This window comes from Eptatretus burgeri, chromosome 13 (genome assembly GCF_056783735.1).
Source record: "Eptatretus burgeri isolate ZD-2024b chromosome 13, Ebu_testis_v1, whole genome shotgun sequence".
Lineage (NCBI taxonomy): Eukaryota > Metazoa > Chordata > Myxini > Myxiniformes > Myxinidae > Eptatretus > Eptatretus burgeri.
In genome coordinates, this window is record NC_140973.1 from 39,701,113 (window position 1) to 39,720,161 (window position 19,049).

The 19,049-nt window shown below is 40.4% G+C and overlaps 1 protein-coding gene across 14 annotated transcripts in view; it reads right to left on the reverse strand.

Annotated features, from left to right (window-relative positions):
• The window catches only part of LOC147014270 (protein LMBR1L-like), a 119,791-nt gene that overhangs the window by 57,409 nt on the left and 43,333 nt on the right, over nucleotides 1-19,049 (reverse strand). For 9 of the 14 annotated variants that reach the window (XM_085852092.1, XM_085852091.1, XM_085852085.1 and 6 more), the window contains 3 exons: nucleotides 15,224-15,251; nucleotides 11,256-11,395; nucleotides 6,731-6,834 (listed from right to left, as the gene is read on the reverse strand). In XM_085852092.1, coding sequence (XP_085708218.1) covers nucleotides 6,731-6,834; nucleotides 11,256-11,273 — 122 coding nt within the window. In that variant the 5' untranslated portion in view covers nucleotides 11,274-11,395; nucleotides 15,224-15,251. Of the gene's footprint in view, nucleotides 1-6,730; nucleotides 6,835-11,255; nucleotides 11,396-11,805; nucleotides 11,950-15,223; nucleotides 15,252-19,049 lie in introns of all 14 variants that reach the window. The other 5 variants (XM_085852093.1, XM_085852087.1, XM_085852088.1 and 2 more) reach the window with 2 other exon arrangements.

Consider the following 19,049-nt stretch of genomic DNA (forward strand, 5'->3'; position numbering starts at 1 on the left):
GTTCGGTGCAAGGCGATTCATATCACAGGGTTCGGAGCAAGGTGATTCATATCATGGGGTTCGGAGCAGGACAATTCCGCAGCTTGGGACCATCTTGCCAGAAGTGGAGTTGAGCCGCTTCTGGCCATCACGGCTGGGCCGCACAGTGGCCAGGGCCAATCAGAGCGCCAGATTCAGGTGACGACACATCGCTTTGGGTTGGTGCCCCCCACCCTGCACGACGGGGTCTATAAGAGGACGGATCGCGAAGTCGTCCGCCCGTGTCTCTGTCTCTGTCTCTGTCTCTCGCTGACTCCACCTTCTCCGCCCACTCGCGATGCTGATACCGCATTCTTCACCGCCTCGTCGCTGACTCCACCCACCCACCTGATACTGTCTGCCACCCGGCCCACTTGCTTCGGACTCCACCTTTCTCCATCCCTTTGCTGCTGGCTCCACCTAAGTCCCTCCCTTCACGCCTGATGGTCGCGTCTCATCCTCTGAACCAACACTAGCTGCACGAAGTGCCACAAAGCAAGAGACGACACGCCAGCTATCAGGGAGGTATCACCCAGCGGAGCATCCCCCCAAAACGTATTGGCGGCGTGGTCGGGCAATCGTGCAAGGTATTGAAAGACCGTTAGACTCATCTCCTCTTTTTCTCTTCATCAGGATGTGTGCATCATGGCACCTGTCCTTGCTTCGGTTAAGATTGTACAATAATTATATCGGATAACTCTGCTCTGTGTCTGCTTTTGTAAGTCGGTTGATTAGTGCCGCACCTTTCACTTTTCTTCCTATCTCTGCTCACATACCCCAATAAATCTATTCATTGTGCCACATACGCTACCTCGCCTGCCTATTAATAAATTATTTGTAGAAATGTTCCCAGCTCATTTTTGTCTTTTCTTTCATTGATCCAGGATGGTCCGTATCCTAACTTAGCCTGGACTTTATTCACAATGATCAGTTCCTTTTAGCCAGTACGTCCTTGGCAGTGTCGCTCGGCTGCATCTGATCCGGTAAAGTGATCCGGTTTGGACAAGGCATACCGAGGGCGTCTCCCCCCGGTAATTAGTTCACGTGATTAATTCGGTAACCCGATTAACCCATAACGGGAGGACCCGAGGTCACGTGGTTGAATTATTGGCGTTCACGGTCGGTTGTCGGTTAGCGACCCACCGCGTCACGGAATTATCTGTGTGCGACGGCCTGCAATTCCGGTGAGTCTGGTGGGAACCTGAGATAGCTTCCTCCCCCCGGTGATCTTCTCATCCGACCCCTGGCCCGCAACAATATATATATATATATATATATATATATATATATATATATATATATATATATATATATATATATATATATATATATATATATATGGGTGGTCCAAAAACAGCAAAAAAAAATATTAAAAATTCAGACGTCTCCACAAGCCTTAAATTATTCCACTATGATGCAGTAACGCGCATAAAAAAATTTAAGTTGATAAGAGGTGATTTAGAGGTCGCTCCATATGACGACTTTTAGTTTCATGAGTTGGTTAAATTAGGGTATGGTCAGGTACGATTACGGGTACTTCTGGATGTCCAAGGTGGAAATTCAGTGCATTTTCGAACTCTATGGGGTCGATTCACTCTAAGAAATGACTGCACCGACATTGAATTCACTACCATTTCGAAAATATGACCGAAAACAAGATTTATCAATACTGGAGTTGAGTAACGAATCCTACTCATTTCGAATCTATAATTAATTTGTTGTCCGTCTAAACATTTCTTAGAGTAAATCGACCCCACTGAGCTCGAAAATGCAGTCCATTTTCACCTAGGAAGTACAGAAGTGTACGGATTCGCATCTCACCATACCCTAATTTTTCAATCAATGGAATTACAAACTATTAGAATATTTCGTCTCATTTACCAAATACCACTATCATCTCCGCCTCTATTGCTGTCTCCACTCCCGCCTGAACTTATTTCTAGCCGGCCCAACATCCAGTGTTTTAGATTCAATGATTCACGAAAAATATGTTAGTTATTTATTTCGTTATTATTATATTAAATTAGGGTATGGTGAGATGCGAATCCGTACACTTCTGAACTTCCTAGGTGAAATGGACTGCATTTTCGAACTCAGTGGGGTCGATTTACTCTAAGAAATGTTTAGACAGACAACAAATTAATTATAGATTAGAAAATATCGAAATGAGTAGGATTATTTACTCAACTCCAGAAATGATAAATCTTGTTTCAGGTCATATTTTCGAAATGGTAGTGAATTCAATGTCGGTGCAGTCATTTCTTAGAGTAAATCGACCCCATAGAGTTCGAAAATGCACTCTATTTCCACCTCGGACATCCAGAAGTACCCGTAATCGTACCTGACCATACCCTAATTTATTCAAGTCATGAGACTAAAAGTCGTCATATTGAGCGACCTCTTAAATCACCTCCGATCAAGCTAAAAAAAATTTATGCGCGTTATTGGAGCATATTAGAATAATTTTAAGCTTGTGGAGCAAAATTCTATTTTTTTTCGACATTTTTGGACCACCCTAATATATATATATATATATATATATATATATATATATATATATATATATATATATATATATATATATATATATATATATATATATAATCTAAGCTTGTGGAAGAGCAATGATAGAACAAATCATGACATAACAAAGGGAAAAGCAGGAGAAAGGGGAGGGGGGGGGCAGCAGGAGAAAGATTGGGGAGGGGGAAGGAAGCAACCACAGCGCAGAATGAGAAAGTGGATGGAGACAGACAAACAAGGGATGCAGGTAATGATGAAGAGTAAGGGAGAATGCAAAGGATGGACAATATGGATACATAAGCAAAATTGTGTTTGATCAGTTTTTGATGTTTGCAAGGTCTGAGGAGAGGGAAGAGGCTGCTATCTGTCAGAAGGAAGAGAAATGTCATGGCAGGGTGTAGAGTTATCAACAAAGAGATAAAGAGGATTTTCCAGAGAGTCAGTGAGATCAATGATGATGATTAGGAATAATATGGGGCCTTTAACTCTGCCTTGGGGTATTCCAGCCTTGACAGGGAGAGGAGATGAAAGGGTTCTATTCAGAGCCACACTTTGTCTACGAGAGTGGAGGATGTTAGTAATCCAAGAGTTGAGTTGGCCTTGGATTCCATAGGCAGACAGTTTGGAGGGAAAGGCAGGATGCCAGACTGTATCAAAAGCTCGACATATGTCCAGAGATGGCCCTGATCTCATGTCTGATATTGAGGGCCTCCACCATTGTTGAGAGAGTTGAAGCAGTATGTCCAAGGTAGAGTGACCAGGTCTGAATCTGAATTGAAGATGTGAGATAAGGCTGTTTGAGAAAAGGAATGATTATATTTTAACTGCGATGATGGATTCCATGACCTTCCTTATGAATGGAAGTAAGCCAATTATGCTGTTATTAAGGGGATCCGTTTTTGCACCTTCATATTTTATTTTATAATGCTGTGATGTTGGCTGATTTCCAAGTGGATGAAAATGACGTATGGTAAATGACGGAGTGAAAAAGGCAGAGAGAGGAAATGCAAGAGCAGCAGAGCAGGTTTCCTCAGAAAGATGCACTTTTCCTTTCCTCCACCTCCCTTCGTGCACACAGCCTCTCCTTCATAGAGTTCACAGAGGTCGATTCACTCACATAACAGCATGCTGAAGCCGCTCATGCCATGAAGCAAGGATCGTTTTCTTCAGCAAACAAAAAGACTCGTTGCCTTCTTCTTCCTCTCTACTCCCTTCAGCCGGAAAGAAAAGGGTCGAGTCCTTCACACAGTCGTGGTTGTGCACACCCACCATCAGTGAAAATGCCGCATAGAGTCAAGGGAGTGGATGTGGGGGTAAACTTTAAGCAGAAGGAAAAATAAATACCAAAATGTCCTACTTCTGATCCCACACCTGACCCGGCATTTTTTTTTTTTTACATAATACACCTTAAACATCACAAATAGTCATCCATGCTTTATAGACTATTGACACCTCCACACAATCCCACAAACATAACAGTACATATGTATTGTGGTACATGCACTTAGTTTAGTTCAAATCCCAGAGCCAATAGTATCACGTTAACACGAGTTTAAATGTGACCCCTGACCCTTTCGCAACAAATAATCGATCATGGATGGATGCACTGACAGATTTATACATACATGTACCAAGTTTGATTGAAATCCCTTCCGCTGTTCTCAAGTATCACATTTTTACCTGACATGACCTCTGACATCAAAATCTAATCAATTCATCCTTGCATCATAATTATATGTCGTGTACACACACACACACACACACACACACACACACACACACACACACACACACACACACACACACACACACACACACACACACACACACACACACATACACACATACACACACACACACACACACACACTGTTTGGACATATAAATTGTATTTTTTCACCAGTGATATAATGCAGCATCAACATATAATTGCTCGGCAGCATGCGACAAGATATTTACTTACTTCTTGAAGGTTGTTGAAATGTACTCTGATGACGAAAGTGTTTTGTATTGGGTAAAATAATTATTTTGTTTGTTTAATGTCCTGTCAGGTCATAACCACCCAAGGCTGCAGTTGGCCTTTAGAATGGCAACAAAACAAAAAATAGGTACCACCAAAGGCTGCTGTGGCCTCAAGAATCTACAACAAAACGATACGAAGACAAAAGGCTTACTGACAGTTTGAGGAAGATATTTAATGCAACGGCAGTTTGTGAAAAGCAAGAGAGAGATGGAACGTGTTAAAGGAGAAGGAACAGCTGCTGCACTGAATTTCATGTGAAGATATTAATTTTAAACCGGATTCAAACAGCAAAGGAGGAATCGGAGATCCACTGTATGCGAACATGTATTGGTTCAGCAACCACATTCCCTGACTATATAGAACCAACTTCACCTCACTATATGTTGGCCGTCCAATCTACTGGTTGGTCTACTCGTCAAATTTGATGGCTTCCTGGGATCCTGGTTACATGGTTAAGTTGACACTCCAAGTCATAAGTTAATTCATAGCTGCATTGATATGTGACATTTGTACTTCATTAATTTGAGGATTCTTAGGAAAGTCATTCAGAGTTGTTTTTAATTGGTATTATTGTTTTAAAAGTAGACAGTAGAGATGAATACGTATTCATAAAATATCCTTCTGTCTCTTGTTATATGCTGGTTTTACCTGTAAAACAACAAACGCACATTCGTGTCCTTGTTTCTTTTCTGCCATAACACCCTCAGGGTAACTGGTGCACTCGCTTCGGTGCCTTGAGGTGGATACGTAACAACACTTATAGCAAGTTTGGTCAAAATCTCATCAGCGGTTCACAAGTGAGCATGGTGACATTTTTACCTAACGGGACCTCTGACCTTTAACCTCTTGACCAGATAATCTAATCAGTTTATTACATCATTGTACATACTTGCACCAAGTTTGACTTGGATCCCTTCAGCCATTCTTGTCATCACGGTAACAGAAACCTATCACGGACAGACGGAAGGCCAACCTGAAAACATAATGCCTCTGGTGACTTTGTCAATGGAGGTATTATAAAAATAAATAATAATAAAAAACAGCACAGCTTATTGTTCTTAATACAAAGCTGTTCGTTAAAACTTTTTCCTCCTTCTTCTTTCATATGCAGCACAAAGCTGCAGTGTAGCATCATTAGCTGAGGTGTGGCTATACCGCTGATGCAGTTCCTGCAGTAAGTTAAGGCAGCAATTTGTAATTTGTTCAGGGTGCCGGTGATATCTTGCCTACTCTGCACGAAGGACAGTGTCGGATCTTTCACACCCACAAACTAATTCCGGCAGACGGGACGAGTTTAACGTTTGAGTTGACAGCACACACATTGATGGGTCACCCTGCCAGTAAAACACCGGAACGACAGTTTATAGCTGTGTTGAGACAAACCCAGGCTCGACAGCTTTGAGGCGAATGTGCGTATGTCTTAGCCATTCTGCCAGCCAATTCTTCAAAACAATACCTTATTGAACAGTAATGGCTATTCCTAATGCATCAAATCAACACTTAAAGGATGTTATAAATGATAAATAACTGGCCAGAGAGCCAATTCTTGAAGCAGGAATCATTATTGCCATACTTTTTGGAAGAAAAAAAAAAACTGGGGATATTGGAATCAGCTGTCCGTCCATCCTGTCTGTCTGTCATGCTATCTCCTCCTAAACGGTTGTGCCGAAATTCACCAAACTAGGTAGTTGACAGGGAGATCTCCCTTGATTGATCTCCACATTGCAATAAGGGGCAATAGCGGTATAGTTTTTGGCTCCGCTCGCCTGGGGCCCTGGGATGGGGTCAAAAGGTCAAATCCCAAAAATGCAAATACGGGCACATTTTAAAATATTTTGTTATAAAACTTTGTATATGCAATCAACATTGAGGGACACATGAAATTAAATATGTAATATTTTGGGATTTTACCCCCAGTTTATGTGCCAGGGAGTAGGGACTTGTGGTCATAGGGGTCAAAACGGGGGAGAAAATATAATAACTCACAACTGGGTATTGGGTCATTCCTGGTGTAACTCTTTGGCATCATTCAACTTTTCTTTTGGTGGGAAGCATGGGGATTCATGATGATGTGCCATTGAATTCGCTCGAGTTAGCAACTTGCTGCCAAATTTTGATTCAGTAATCAAACCATTCCATAAGCAGCGTTAATGTCTGACCACTGACCTTCCGAGATCCAGGAAAGCCCTCAGACTCCATGAAGAAATATGCAAAGGGCATGAGGAAAACCAAGGATAAGTTTGAGAACAAAAATACAAGATTCCATAGACCTGAAGGGACAAAAAAGAATAATAATAATTGAAACACATTGCTGTCAGATCAATTACAATGATGTAAATGACATGTTAGTGCATAAGGTTAATCACAAAGTGGCAATAATAATTGTATTTACTTCTCATGTAATGATTTAAAAACAAACAGAAAATGTTAAGATGTCAAAAACACAATTCATGCTTCAAATCATAAAAAGCATCCACATATGACAGACAAAATTGTGAAACTTTTGTTTCCCACCTTTAATGTTTTCCTCCAAATGTCCTTGCTTCCCTTCTCTTCATTCCTATGTACTCCTCCACTTCCCTTCCCTCTCCTTTCCTATGACACTCCACCACCCTGCATTCTCTCTCCTATCCGACCACCTCAGTGCATTTTCTCAAAAGAAAACTCCCATCCCCCACCACTTGTCAACATTCTTTCCAACCAATTCAATGCTTTCCAATGAATGTATCCATATTGTCCACCCCTTGCGTTCTCCCCTACCCTTCATCGTTACCTGCATCCCTTGTTTGTCCATCTCCATCTACTTTCTGCCTCCACCCTGCTGTTGGTGGTTTCCCCTTTCTCCTGCTGTTCATGCTTTGTTGTGTTGTGTTCCGATTTTTGTTCTGCGTCATAGTTCTCCCACGAGCCTAAAGCATGTCTAGTATATCAAAAAATAATAATAAAAAATAACAATCATAATAATAATCGATGCATAAGGGAGAGCAGGTTTCTGTGGAAGAATTCACGAGCCGAGTTATCATCAGGGGCAGTAGATATAGGAGACTCCTAAAGTGAGATGGCTACCAATCTGCCCGAGTGAACTGCCAGACTCACTGTCGTTGAGGCAGCTCTCTGAGAATAGCCAGAGATGTAGACCTTCACAAGCATATGATCAGATTAACCAATTGGAGCAGAGTAGGATCAAGAGACATTTGCAGGGAAGTTGCTAATCACCAAGTCCAGAAAGGAGGATTTTCCATTGGAAGAAATTTGGGTCAGAAATTTCACAGATTGAGTCAGTGTTATGGAGTCACAGAAGTCCTTTGCTGAAGTGCCATGGCTGGTGAGAGAGGTACCAGTACCTAAAAGACACTAAGGAGTCAAGGACGTCCTGTGCATAACAGTGTTATGGAGTCAAAGAAGTCCTTTGCTGAAGTGCCATGGCTGGTGAGAGAGGTACCAGCACCTAAAAGACACCAAGGAGTCAAGAACATCCTGTGGAGGAAAGGATTCTGTTAAACATATTGTCTGGTTTATCAGCAGCAGCCTGGGTTGAGAGATCTGTTAGGTTGGAGTGTAGGCCTCGGATGTTTGAGGTCCCCATAGTTAGGGACAGGTGAGGAGGCATGACAGAGGGAGTAAGGGGTGGCTTTGAAGGAGTGGGGAAAGGGGGGGCTTTGAAGGAGTAAGGAAAGGGGGGAGCTTTGAGGGGCAAGGTGAGGAAGGATGCAGAAAAAGGGAACATAAAGTGGAGGAATGCTGAAGAGGGGTACACAGAGAAGAGGTGGGGTTGGAGGGACGCGGGATTGTCAAGAGATATGGGTCACGGTACTAACACCGTTAAAGGACATGAAGGGGATTTGATTGTCATGAGCAGACATGGTTCTTCCATCATAACGCAGTAAGAATTTCTATCATATCTGCCAGCAGTGTGGTTGGCACCTTGGATATGATGTGATGAGAGTTGAAAAAAAAATCATAATAATGGAAAAAATATATATTCATATAAAGTGACTACAATACAAGGAAAAAATAAAAGGGACAATAAGGGAACATACGAACAGTGGGTCAATGCGGTTGCAGCTGCAGACAACAAGCAAGGGAATGAGGACAGAAGGGAGGAAACCTACAAGTAAGAGGGTTGGGTTAAGTTAGGTTAGTGGAGGTAGAGAGTATTGTGGGTAGTGATTTGGAGGGCTGAGAGAACTGATGGAGTGGCAAAAAAAAGGCCACCAATCTGTCTATGATTTGAGAACAACAGGATTGTGCTTCTGCTTCATCACAATGGATGCCAATAATGGTGGGAGCTTTAGTTTCTACAGAATCGAGTTGAGATAGATGTGAAGCAGGGTTGCCACCCTTTAGGAAAGAACGGGACTCAATCAAGCTGCGGACAAAGGTCTTGTAGCCTAAGAGTAGTTCTGTTTTGGAATGATGGAGGATGCCTTGTTGGTGGCTGGCTTTGGAGGACAGCTTTGCTCTATGGTCAGCCAACAAGAAATCATGGCTGATGGTAAGGTCTATAAGTTCAAGACAACCAACCTCTTCACAGATAGGAGGCCGACTGTATAAATTGATGTCCATTCTGGGATGACAGGGTGAGACTGATAAATTTACCAGGATTGAAAGACACGCTCCATTTATCAAACCAGCATGCAATCAATTATATATCAGAAGAGAGTGACAACTCATCTACCTTCTGTTATCAATGGGATGTGGTATTTACAATACAAGAAGGAAACATCTGCAAAAGGTAAAGAAGGTTTTCTAGAGTATTGGAGAAGTCATTTGTGTACATTAAGAACAATAAAAAAATGACCGTTTTTACAGCCATTTTTCCTGCTGTGCAGGGGTTGGGCTTTTTCTTGAGGCAATGTTTTATAGCTGGATGCCCTTCCTGACGCCAACCCTGGTCACCTCTTACGACACACAGGGATATGGTACACCTATTCTAACCGGGGCATACACCGGGACCAGTACACTGTTACTCATTTCGCCGACCTCGGAAAGATGACAGGCTGAGTCAACCCCCTGGTGTTAATTCAGCAGCCAATGGGGCTTGAACTCAGGACCCTGGGATCCCAAGCCGCCACCCTAACCACTAAGCCAACACCAGGCTTACATTAAGAACAATATTGGGCCTAAAACACTCCCTTTGGGAACTCCAGCCTCAATTTATAGATAAGTGGAGAAGATTCCATTGACAGCAACACACTGACTGTGCAACTTGAGGAAATAAGCCTGGTATGAAGGCAGCCAGCTTGGAAAGCAGAGCAGGATGCCAGACTGTGTTGAATGCTTAACATATGTCCACCCAGGGAAAGTCCTGACCTATTATTTGAAATGAAGGGCCTTGGACCATTATCCAGAGTTGAGTGACTGTGATGGGGATGCAATGGCAAAGGAAAAGGACAGGGTAAAGAAAGCAGACTGAGGAGAAGCAAAAGCAGCAGAGCAGGTCGCCAATGAAAATTTGAGAGTGGGTAGAGCTTTTTCTACCTTCTCAAGTCTGAAAGAAACAGTCAATTAGGTATCGAGTACAAGGGAGGTAAGGAGGGGAAGAGCGCAATGGGTTGGCTACATCAGATTTGGAAGCAAAACTGTTGTTGCTGATCTTGTTGTTGTTGTCCTGGTCAGTTATGCTTGAACAGGACCACGGCACGGAGATAGCCGATTTGGGAAACACTTGTTTTGTATGCATCCTGTGTTGCATAATTTCTGGAAGTGCAGGTTTGCTGTTGACACAGCGCTTGTTATCAGGACTCTGGTACTCATTTTGCCAACCTCGGACGGATGACAGGCTGAATCAACCCACCTGGTGTTATTTCAACAGCACGACAGGGGTTCGAACAAGACCCTCAGATATCAAGGTCGCCACCTCAACCGTTAAGCAAACACCAAATATGGAAGATAAAATTAATGTATTAATCTTGTTAATAATTTCCCAGTATCCCATTGCTATTTAAGCAGAAAGTTTTTTTTTTGTTTTTTTTTTTCAAAACAAATGCATCAACATTCAGTTGTTGAATGAATAGCATGTTGCCATAAGTATTGTGACAGGAAGGAAATAGGATTGACACAAGTTTTTTTCAAATCCTAATCACGTAATATAGTCATTAACACATTGTAATAAATATCAGGCAAAATATTTTCATATTCCTCCTTTAAAGCAAGTGCAAGTTTCTGTGATGGATTGCATTTCATGACTCCTGCCCTCAGGTTCTATTCTGGCCATTGCAGATTTTCCACATTGTTGCTTCTTTTTTCCGAAAAGACAACGCAAGGTCCTTTGCCAAGCTGGTTGACGTACTGGTATTACATCAACTCGTACAGAAATGTTTAAAATGTCAAAAGGCAACTTTATAAAATACAGGTTGCTTTTGATTGTAGGAAAAATATAGTTTGAACTATTAATTTCCAGTTTTAGTGTGCTGTCCCAACATTTTTAGCAAATATCATGCAATTATCAGTGTTGCACAAAGGGGGGTCAAATATCCAACAGACCTCTTTTTCACTATTCCACCCGAGATTTGCTCCAGTCATAGCCAAATGATATTTAATTATTTTCAAAGTTTAGGTAGCTGGTCACCCAAATTGGAATAAATGCATCCGAAGCAGAAGCCATGAGCAATTGACTGCTATCTTACACATCGTGTTCTGTAGTCTAAATACACCCAACATCTGAACAAAACAAAGCAAGTGAACTTGCCATGGATAAGAGAGCCATTTAACCACTGCATGTAGTAGCTGTGGGGAAAAGATAGTAGGACCTCGTTGCTGATGATGGATATTGGTAGTAGTAGGACAGCTCCCAGAGACACAGCCAGCGTGAAGGTGCATAACCAGAAACTATCAATATACACAACCGCAAAACACAAGTAAGTATCCAGGAGCCTGATTATGGTAAGAATAGAATGCTCATGCACTGCAATGATTCAACAGCAATGAAGGAAACAAAAATTTCTAATCAAGAGGTTTTAGCCCATATTCTTTCCATATATTGTGTTTGTTATAAAAAGCACTACTTTCCTCAAGAATGCAATGAAAATGTGAATCTCTGGCACAAAATAACCATTCTGAATTCAAGGTTCATCAGTTCTTTTCACATAAAGGATTGATTACAACACCGTACACGTTTCTAAGGCACATGATCCTTTGAACCCTGAACGACATGTTTTGTCCACAATGCAATGCAACTTTGTGTGCTCTCATTACTTTTGGTAACATTGTGTATGCATGACAGTGTATGTATGACTAACTTTCACAAACATAAAACTTGGAGTACGACAAAAAAAAACAAAGAAAAGACCGCTTCATCTTGTGTGCCTTTCTGTTCACAGCAGCACGGAAAATTCCGGTGATTTCCGGAAACTTCTGGGCTGACTTGTACTTGGCAAAGGCTTCTGAATGGACAAAATGACCTTCAGAACTCGTCACAATGATAATGTAAGGGATTGTCAGAGACAGACAATTGGGAAAAGGGTAGTTGTGGATTATTGTTGACTACATTTTGAAGGGGTTCAAGTAAATTGTATAACTGTAGCACTTTAGCATGGGAAAATTTTTTATTTTATTGAACAAAATTTTTTCAAAAACAAATATTTTGTTCAAAAAATTTTCACCAAAATTGCCGGTCTAACATGAAAACTTGGCAGGTAAAAAGACCGGCAACCGCCACCCGAATACATCCGTGGTTTGAACTGCCGACCTCGCAGACAGAGCAGGTGCTCTAATTATTACACCACTGAGTCTGGTAAATACAAAGCTTGTCCTGAATAAGAAACTGAAATATATATATATATATATATATATATATATATATATATATATATATATATATATATATATATATATATATCTTCTTCTTCTTCTTCTGACTGCTCCCGTTAGGGGTCGCCACAGCGGATCATTCGTATGATCCGCATAGTGATTTGGCTTAGTTTTTACGCCGGATGCCCTTCCTGACGCAACCCTGGTCGCCTCTTACGACACAGGGATATGGTACACCTATTCTAACCGGAGCATACACTGGGCCCAGTACACTGGTACTCACTTCGCCGACCTCGGGAGGATGACAGGCTGAGTTAACCTCCTGGTGTGTATTAATTCAAGCGGCCAACGGGGCTTGAACTCAGGACCTTTTGGATCCCAAGCCGCTACCCTAACCACTACGCCAACACCAGGCTATATATATATATATATATATATATATATATATATATATATATATATATATATATATATATATATATATATATATATATATATATATATATATATATTGGATTCGCTATATATGCTAGATATCCCTTATTGTCAGGTTTTTCGTGTGTGTGTGTGTGTGTGTGTGTGTGTGTGTGTGTGTGTGTGTGTGTGTGTGTGTGTGTGTGTGTGTGTGTGTGTGTGTGTGTGTGTGTGTGTGTGTGTGTGTGTGTGTGTGTGTGTGTGTAACGCGAGACTCCACAACACAAACCAGCGAACCGATTTCGATGAAACTTTGCCAACATGTGCAGTATTTGTTGGAAATGTGTGCATTTGAATTTCATTGCCAAGCAACCACCCGTTGCTGTGCAGCGGCCGAAAAACCGCGTACAGCATTTTCAATACTTGTCCTTCAGTTTTGAATGTAGAGAAGCGAGACTTCGGAATTAAACACTTCGAGATATTTAGAAAATTTTACTTGAGCCGATTTTTGATTGAGGTTTTATTTTTCAAATGGTCGTCCTTCAAAAATCGGGTGTTTATTCACCGTCATTTTTTATGAGGGGCATACGAAAGTGGGCGGAGCTTAGGGAAAGTGGGCGTGGCTTGTGGAAAGTGGGCGTGGCTCAGAAGGTGTGGTCAAACAAGAGCATTGAGAGAAGTTTATCAGGGTGTGTGTGTGTGTGTGTGTGTGTGTGTGTGTGTGTGTGTGTGTGTGTGTGTGTGTGTGTGTGTGTGTGTGTGTGTGTGTGTGTGTTTGCAACGCGAGGCTCCACAGCACAAACCAGTAAACCGATTATTTTTCAAATGGTAGTCCTTCAAAAATAGGGTGTCTCTTTACCGTCATTTTTTATGAAGAATGCCAGTTGGCAAAATACGCAATAAGAAAAATCTTGCCAGGCAGAGGAACAATTATATGTGAACCAATACGTCTTCGCAATGAATCTTCGTCGGTGGATCAGTCAGAATGAAAAGCATCGTATCCAGCGCTTCAATCCTATATATATATATATATATATATATATATATATATATATATATATATATATATATATATATATATATATATATATATATATATATATATATATATATATATATATATATATATATATATATACATACATACATATATATATACATACATACATACATACATACATACATACATACATACATACACTAGACGACCCGAGAACACGTTGGGTTCCCGTTGTGACAGTGGTTGATAAAAAAATCATTTCAAAAAAAAAAGAAAAAAGAAAGAAAAAAGGTAGCTCCAGCGAACTGTACCACTGAGGTTGATTGCATTGATCAAATAATCCCGAAGAGTACTTGACTGAATCAGGAATTGATTTTTTAATAATTTTTTTCGTTGCCCGATTTGAACCGTTTTTACAGCCATTTTTCCCTGCTGTGCAGGGGTTAGGCTTTTTCTTGAGGCAATGTTTTATGGCCGGATGCCCTTCCTGACGCCAACCCTGGTCACCTCTTACGACACAGGGATATGGTACACCTATTCTAACCGGGGCATACACCGGGACCAGTACACTGGTACTCACTTCGCCGACCTCAGATGGATGACAAGCTGAGTCAACCCCCTGGTGTTAATTCAGCAGCCAACGGGGCTTGAACTCAGGATCCCAGGATCCCAAGCCGCCACCCGAACCACTGAGCCAACACCAGGCTTCGTTGCCCGATTTGAACGAACCTTGATATTGCGAGTCAATGTGAAAAAAAAAAAACACGGAGAAAAGAAAGTGGAATAAATTATTGTGCGCAATCTTCAACACAATTTTATTTATTAATGAACACGGATGTATTAGATCAAAACGGCAGTTTATTTTATGCTTAAAAATAAATCGTTCTTTGTCGATACTAAATGTTTGAGATTTTAAAATAAATCATTTCGAGAAAAAAAAAAAGATAGCTCCAGCGAACTATACCGCTGAGGTTGTTTGCATTGATCAAATACTCCCGAAGAGCACTTGACTGAATCGGGAATTGATTTTTTAAATAATTTTTTCGTTGCCCGATTTGAATGAAACTTGATACTGCACACCACAGGAGAATGGTGAGTAAGGTGGCTCTAAACTTTTTTGCGCTATCGTGTACCGTTTTGGCTGTATTTCGGGAACATACATACATGCATACATGATGAGAGTTTTAGTAATATATATGTATATATAGAAATATATATATATATATATATATATATTCTCAAAATGACAGTAGTATGCAGATGTGGACACATACTGTACCTATTTTGTGTTGATCTTTATTTACAGCAGTGTTTAATCTATTTTTGTTTTTTAACAGTTCATTAAATCATTGCTGTAATATTTGACAGGGTGAAGTTAGATAAGTTTATGACTGCTTACAGAGGAGGTTGACGGCTTGCCACACAAAAAAAGTCGAAAAATAGCTGTTACACTTTGGGAGGGTGTGTACATGCAAAGAACGAATCAAACTCACGATATTCTGTTCACGACAGCATCTTCATCTGCAGGGGAGTTTTTATGTCATTACATGATGAAAGTAATAGACAAAATGCATTTCAAAATCAGTGGCAGCAACAAGAAAGTAAATGCTCCTGACCGAACACTACATGACATCATGTTTCATTCTTACGAACAATACAATTTGAAAAGAAAAATGACATAATGTTCAATATGGGACCAAATTTGACTCGTTACAACAATGTTTCATCACTGTGACATATGCTAGTGATGCTGCAAAAAAAAAAATCAATAAATTAAAGTGCTGCATCGCTCCTCCCTTTATGTTCAAGAACATTGTGTTTAATGTGGTCTTCATCATGACCTTTGCAATTGAGCACAGGCAAGTATCAAATTTTGATGTACACTTGGAAAAGTGGATAATAAAATGCATGAAATGACATGCTGAAAAAAATAAAAATACAGCTTGATCGCACTCTATCATTCTCAAATATCTGAGCAATTTTCACATTCGCAAAAGCCAAATAAACATTTTAATAAAACAACAGTACCTTTTTTAAATGATTTTTTTTTCAATTAGATTGATAGATTAATTATCAATCAATTGTTCTACATCATGATTGAAATTTTGAGAAGACATTTAGCATATATATTGCCGAGAAAAATGGGCAAAAATAAATGAATAACAGGACAGAATATTTAATAATAAAAAGAGCCAGAGATTACAGTACACCTGAGAATGAATGATCTATATTAAAGTTTATTTGCGTGCGAACTCACACAAGCATACATTCTTCCAATCCCACACAGACCGATTAAAACATCGTCTCCTGTCCCTCCAGGAATGGGTGAGGCTAAAATAGATGTTCTGTAAAGTGGCAATGCCAATTTGCACAGTGCAACAAAACAAAGCGTACAACAATGCAGACCCTCGCTGGGCAATGTAGATTACAGTAGATCTAAGAATGAACAGACTGACATAAAATGCAGACTATCACATTAACAAAGATAGATCACCACAGCCTTTCCAGCACCTTTGGGAATGGGTTTGTCAAACCACTAGACACCACCTTCTTAACAGGGATGGCAGTACAGACAATGACCACTTACGTCATCAAAAAAAAAAGAGGACCAAATTGAAGCATTATCATGGAGGAGACTTCCAGTGGTCATATAAATGCCAAAATAAGTACATCGATTTGGGATGTATTAGCATCTAAGTATAGGCATTTTCACATCATTTTTTCATGAATGTTTTGATCCTACCATATAAAAATCAAACCAATTAATTGTTGACAACAATACTTCTTTTATTATTTTAATTAAGTTGCTGATTTCACTAATTAACATCTCACATTGACTGCATGATACAAGTGTGTGCCAAAAATAAAGATAATAAAAGCACAGAAGAATTAGCAGCACAGTATTTTGGAAAAATTATGTTTAGGTATTAAATTTGGATTTGTCTGTTTAACGGGCCCAACAGTGAATCTGCGGCTCATGATGCTGTCATGCCAGGTTCAAATCCCCTTCCTGTGTTTAGTTGTCAATTGTCTCTGAATAACTTTGTATTTCATGTTGAAGTGCACCAATTTCCCTGTCGTTGTTTTGCATGTCATTTATGTACAAGCTCCACCATAACCGTTATCTATCTATAATTCCAGCAATGTGTGTGTCTGTGTCTGCTGTTTCTCGACAACCACTGGTCCGATCTAATTGAAACTTGCCAGATATATTGCTGGGGACCTGAGGATGTGCCTTTTCAAGGTTTGATATTAATCGGACAAGTGCTTCCCAAGTTATGGCCATTTATTTACCAAACCAATGACAAGACACGTTGTTGCATGGGCGTGGCCAATGGGGAAGGGAAGCTCAGCCGCGTTCCCCATTACAGGTTACAACGCAAGCCGTAAGGGCTTCCGGATAATGATGACTTCGTGTATTCTAATAATTTCTCGATTTCTTATGCGCATTTATAGATAAACACAATGCCCCAAGTTATGATCGTTTTCATATTAGACGGTGCATAAATTTCGGTAACATCAGAGTGCTGGTATGCTCCGAACCAGGAAGTACATTTATTTTCTCTCTCTTCTCTTCTCTTTTTGTTTTTCCTTGCCACGACATTGCGAAAAGGTAAAATACGTTGGCGCTAATTGAATAATTGGGTATTAAAACTAAATTGCGAATAATATGCGAACTTCCAGGCCACGCACATACGGGCACGCGAGAGCGAACAAACGGCCTGTGTGGTTGTTGTTTGTTGCTCGCGGTTTGAATTTTTTTTTTTTTTTTTAACGGGCACGTACTAGTAATTCTTAAAATAAACAAATAAATAAATAACTTGGGAGCTCATAAAACAAACACCATGCAGTCTTGAGAAAAAAAGAAAAAAAAAAGACATGGGAAAAGTTGCATTTTATTATTTACAATCTCACTTATTGAGTTTTTGAACATGATCAATATTTCCTACGAGCCACCATTTTGTCTGAATCTCAATATTTCCCAATGCAGAGAGAATTAGCAGCAAATCTAATTGGTCAATATGACGTAAAAAGGTGTAATATTTTGGCCAAGTACTGCTAAAGGGCAGGTTTTTAAAAGTTCCAAGAGAGCGATTTGTGTTCTGCAGTGTTCAAGTATACAATTCAATTGAAAAAAACAATAAAGACTTTAAAGGCAACAGGAAAAACTCATAATAATAAATTTCGCAAGTTCACCGCCATTGATGCACCTTCTTTTACACTACCTTATATGAAATGTTCAATTAGTGATTCGTGCCAATTGTGTGCATCCTTTATGATATCCTTAAAAACAGTAAGATTTCTGTTTGGAATGATTTTCAATTTTGTTTGACCGCCAGGCAGTGGACAGCCTTAAATAATTACCTTACTCCTCTGTGTGCATGCGTGATTGGGACGACATTCCATACAATTTGCCAAATTCAGAGCCAAGGTACGACTAAACTGCAGATCCGTGCTCCAATTAATGTTCTCCAGCATGCAAAATATAAAATTCAATTGAAATCAATTAGTTGTTCGATCATAAACTGATGTCGATAGGCAGACAAACAGACAGAGCCATACTTCACTCACGTGGGGTAAAAACCCTAATAATTTGTTTCAAGGCCTCACCACAAGGAAGGATAGCCAAAGTGAATCACACGGATCTAGCTTTATTTATTTCGCTCGCTCGCTTCAAGGGCATTGCATTCCCAAAACTAGAAGGGCACTCGGTAGAGCACATACCTCCGCCACATAATGCCTGATCCACGAGAACATATTCGGCCCAATACATTTTTGAAATATCATGATGTACAGTACTGCATCGTTTTTGGCCCGATCTCTCAATGGTGAAGGAGGAGATTGGGACCATACTCTGTGCAGAGCGTTGGTGCTGCTTAAAGGCCCGGTCACACCTTGACGTTTTAGCCAGCGATGGCAACGTATTAAAATGTATGTAAAACGCTGGCTGACGTTGAACTTTTGATGTTTTTTTTTTTTAAGATTCGGACGTATTCATAACGAGGTGGTCGTATGCATAACATATTAGTAATGGACACAGAACGTTTCGTTGTGTTATAGATAACTTATACCAACGAATGCTGAACCTGTTGTTGGCCTACACAACCTATGCCCAACGATAGCCTAACTTAGACATAGCGCGTTGCACGCATCGCCGACGATGTCGTGACGTAGCCTATTAAAAGGCTGACGCACAACGATTCGAATCATAACTGCCGTAGAAATGGAAGTGACAACATCGCGGTCACACCTTGGCGATCTTGCCAGCGTATGCCGACCTAAGAAAAATGTGTCTAAAACGTTGGGGGCACGTCAAAT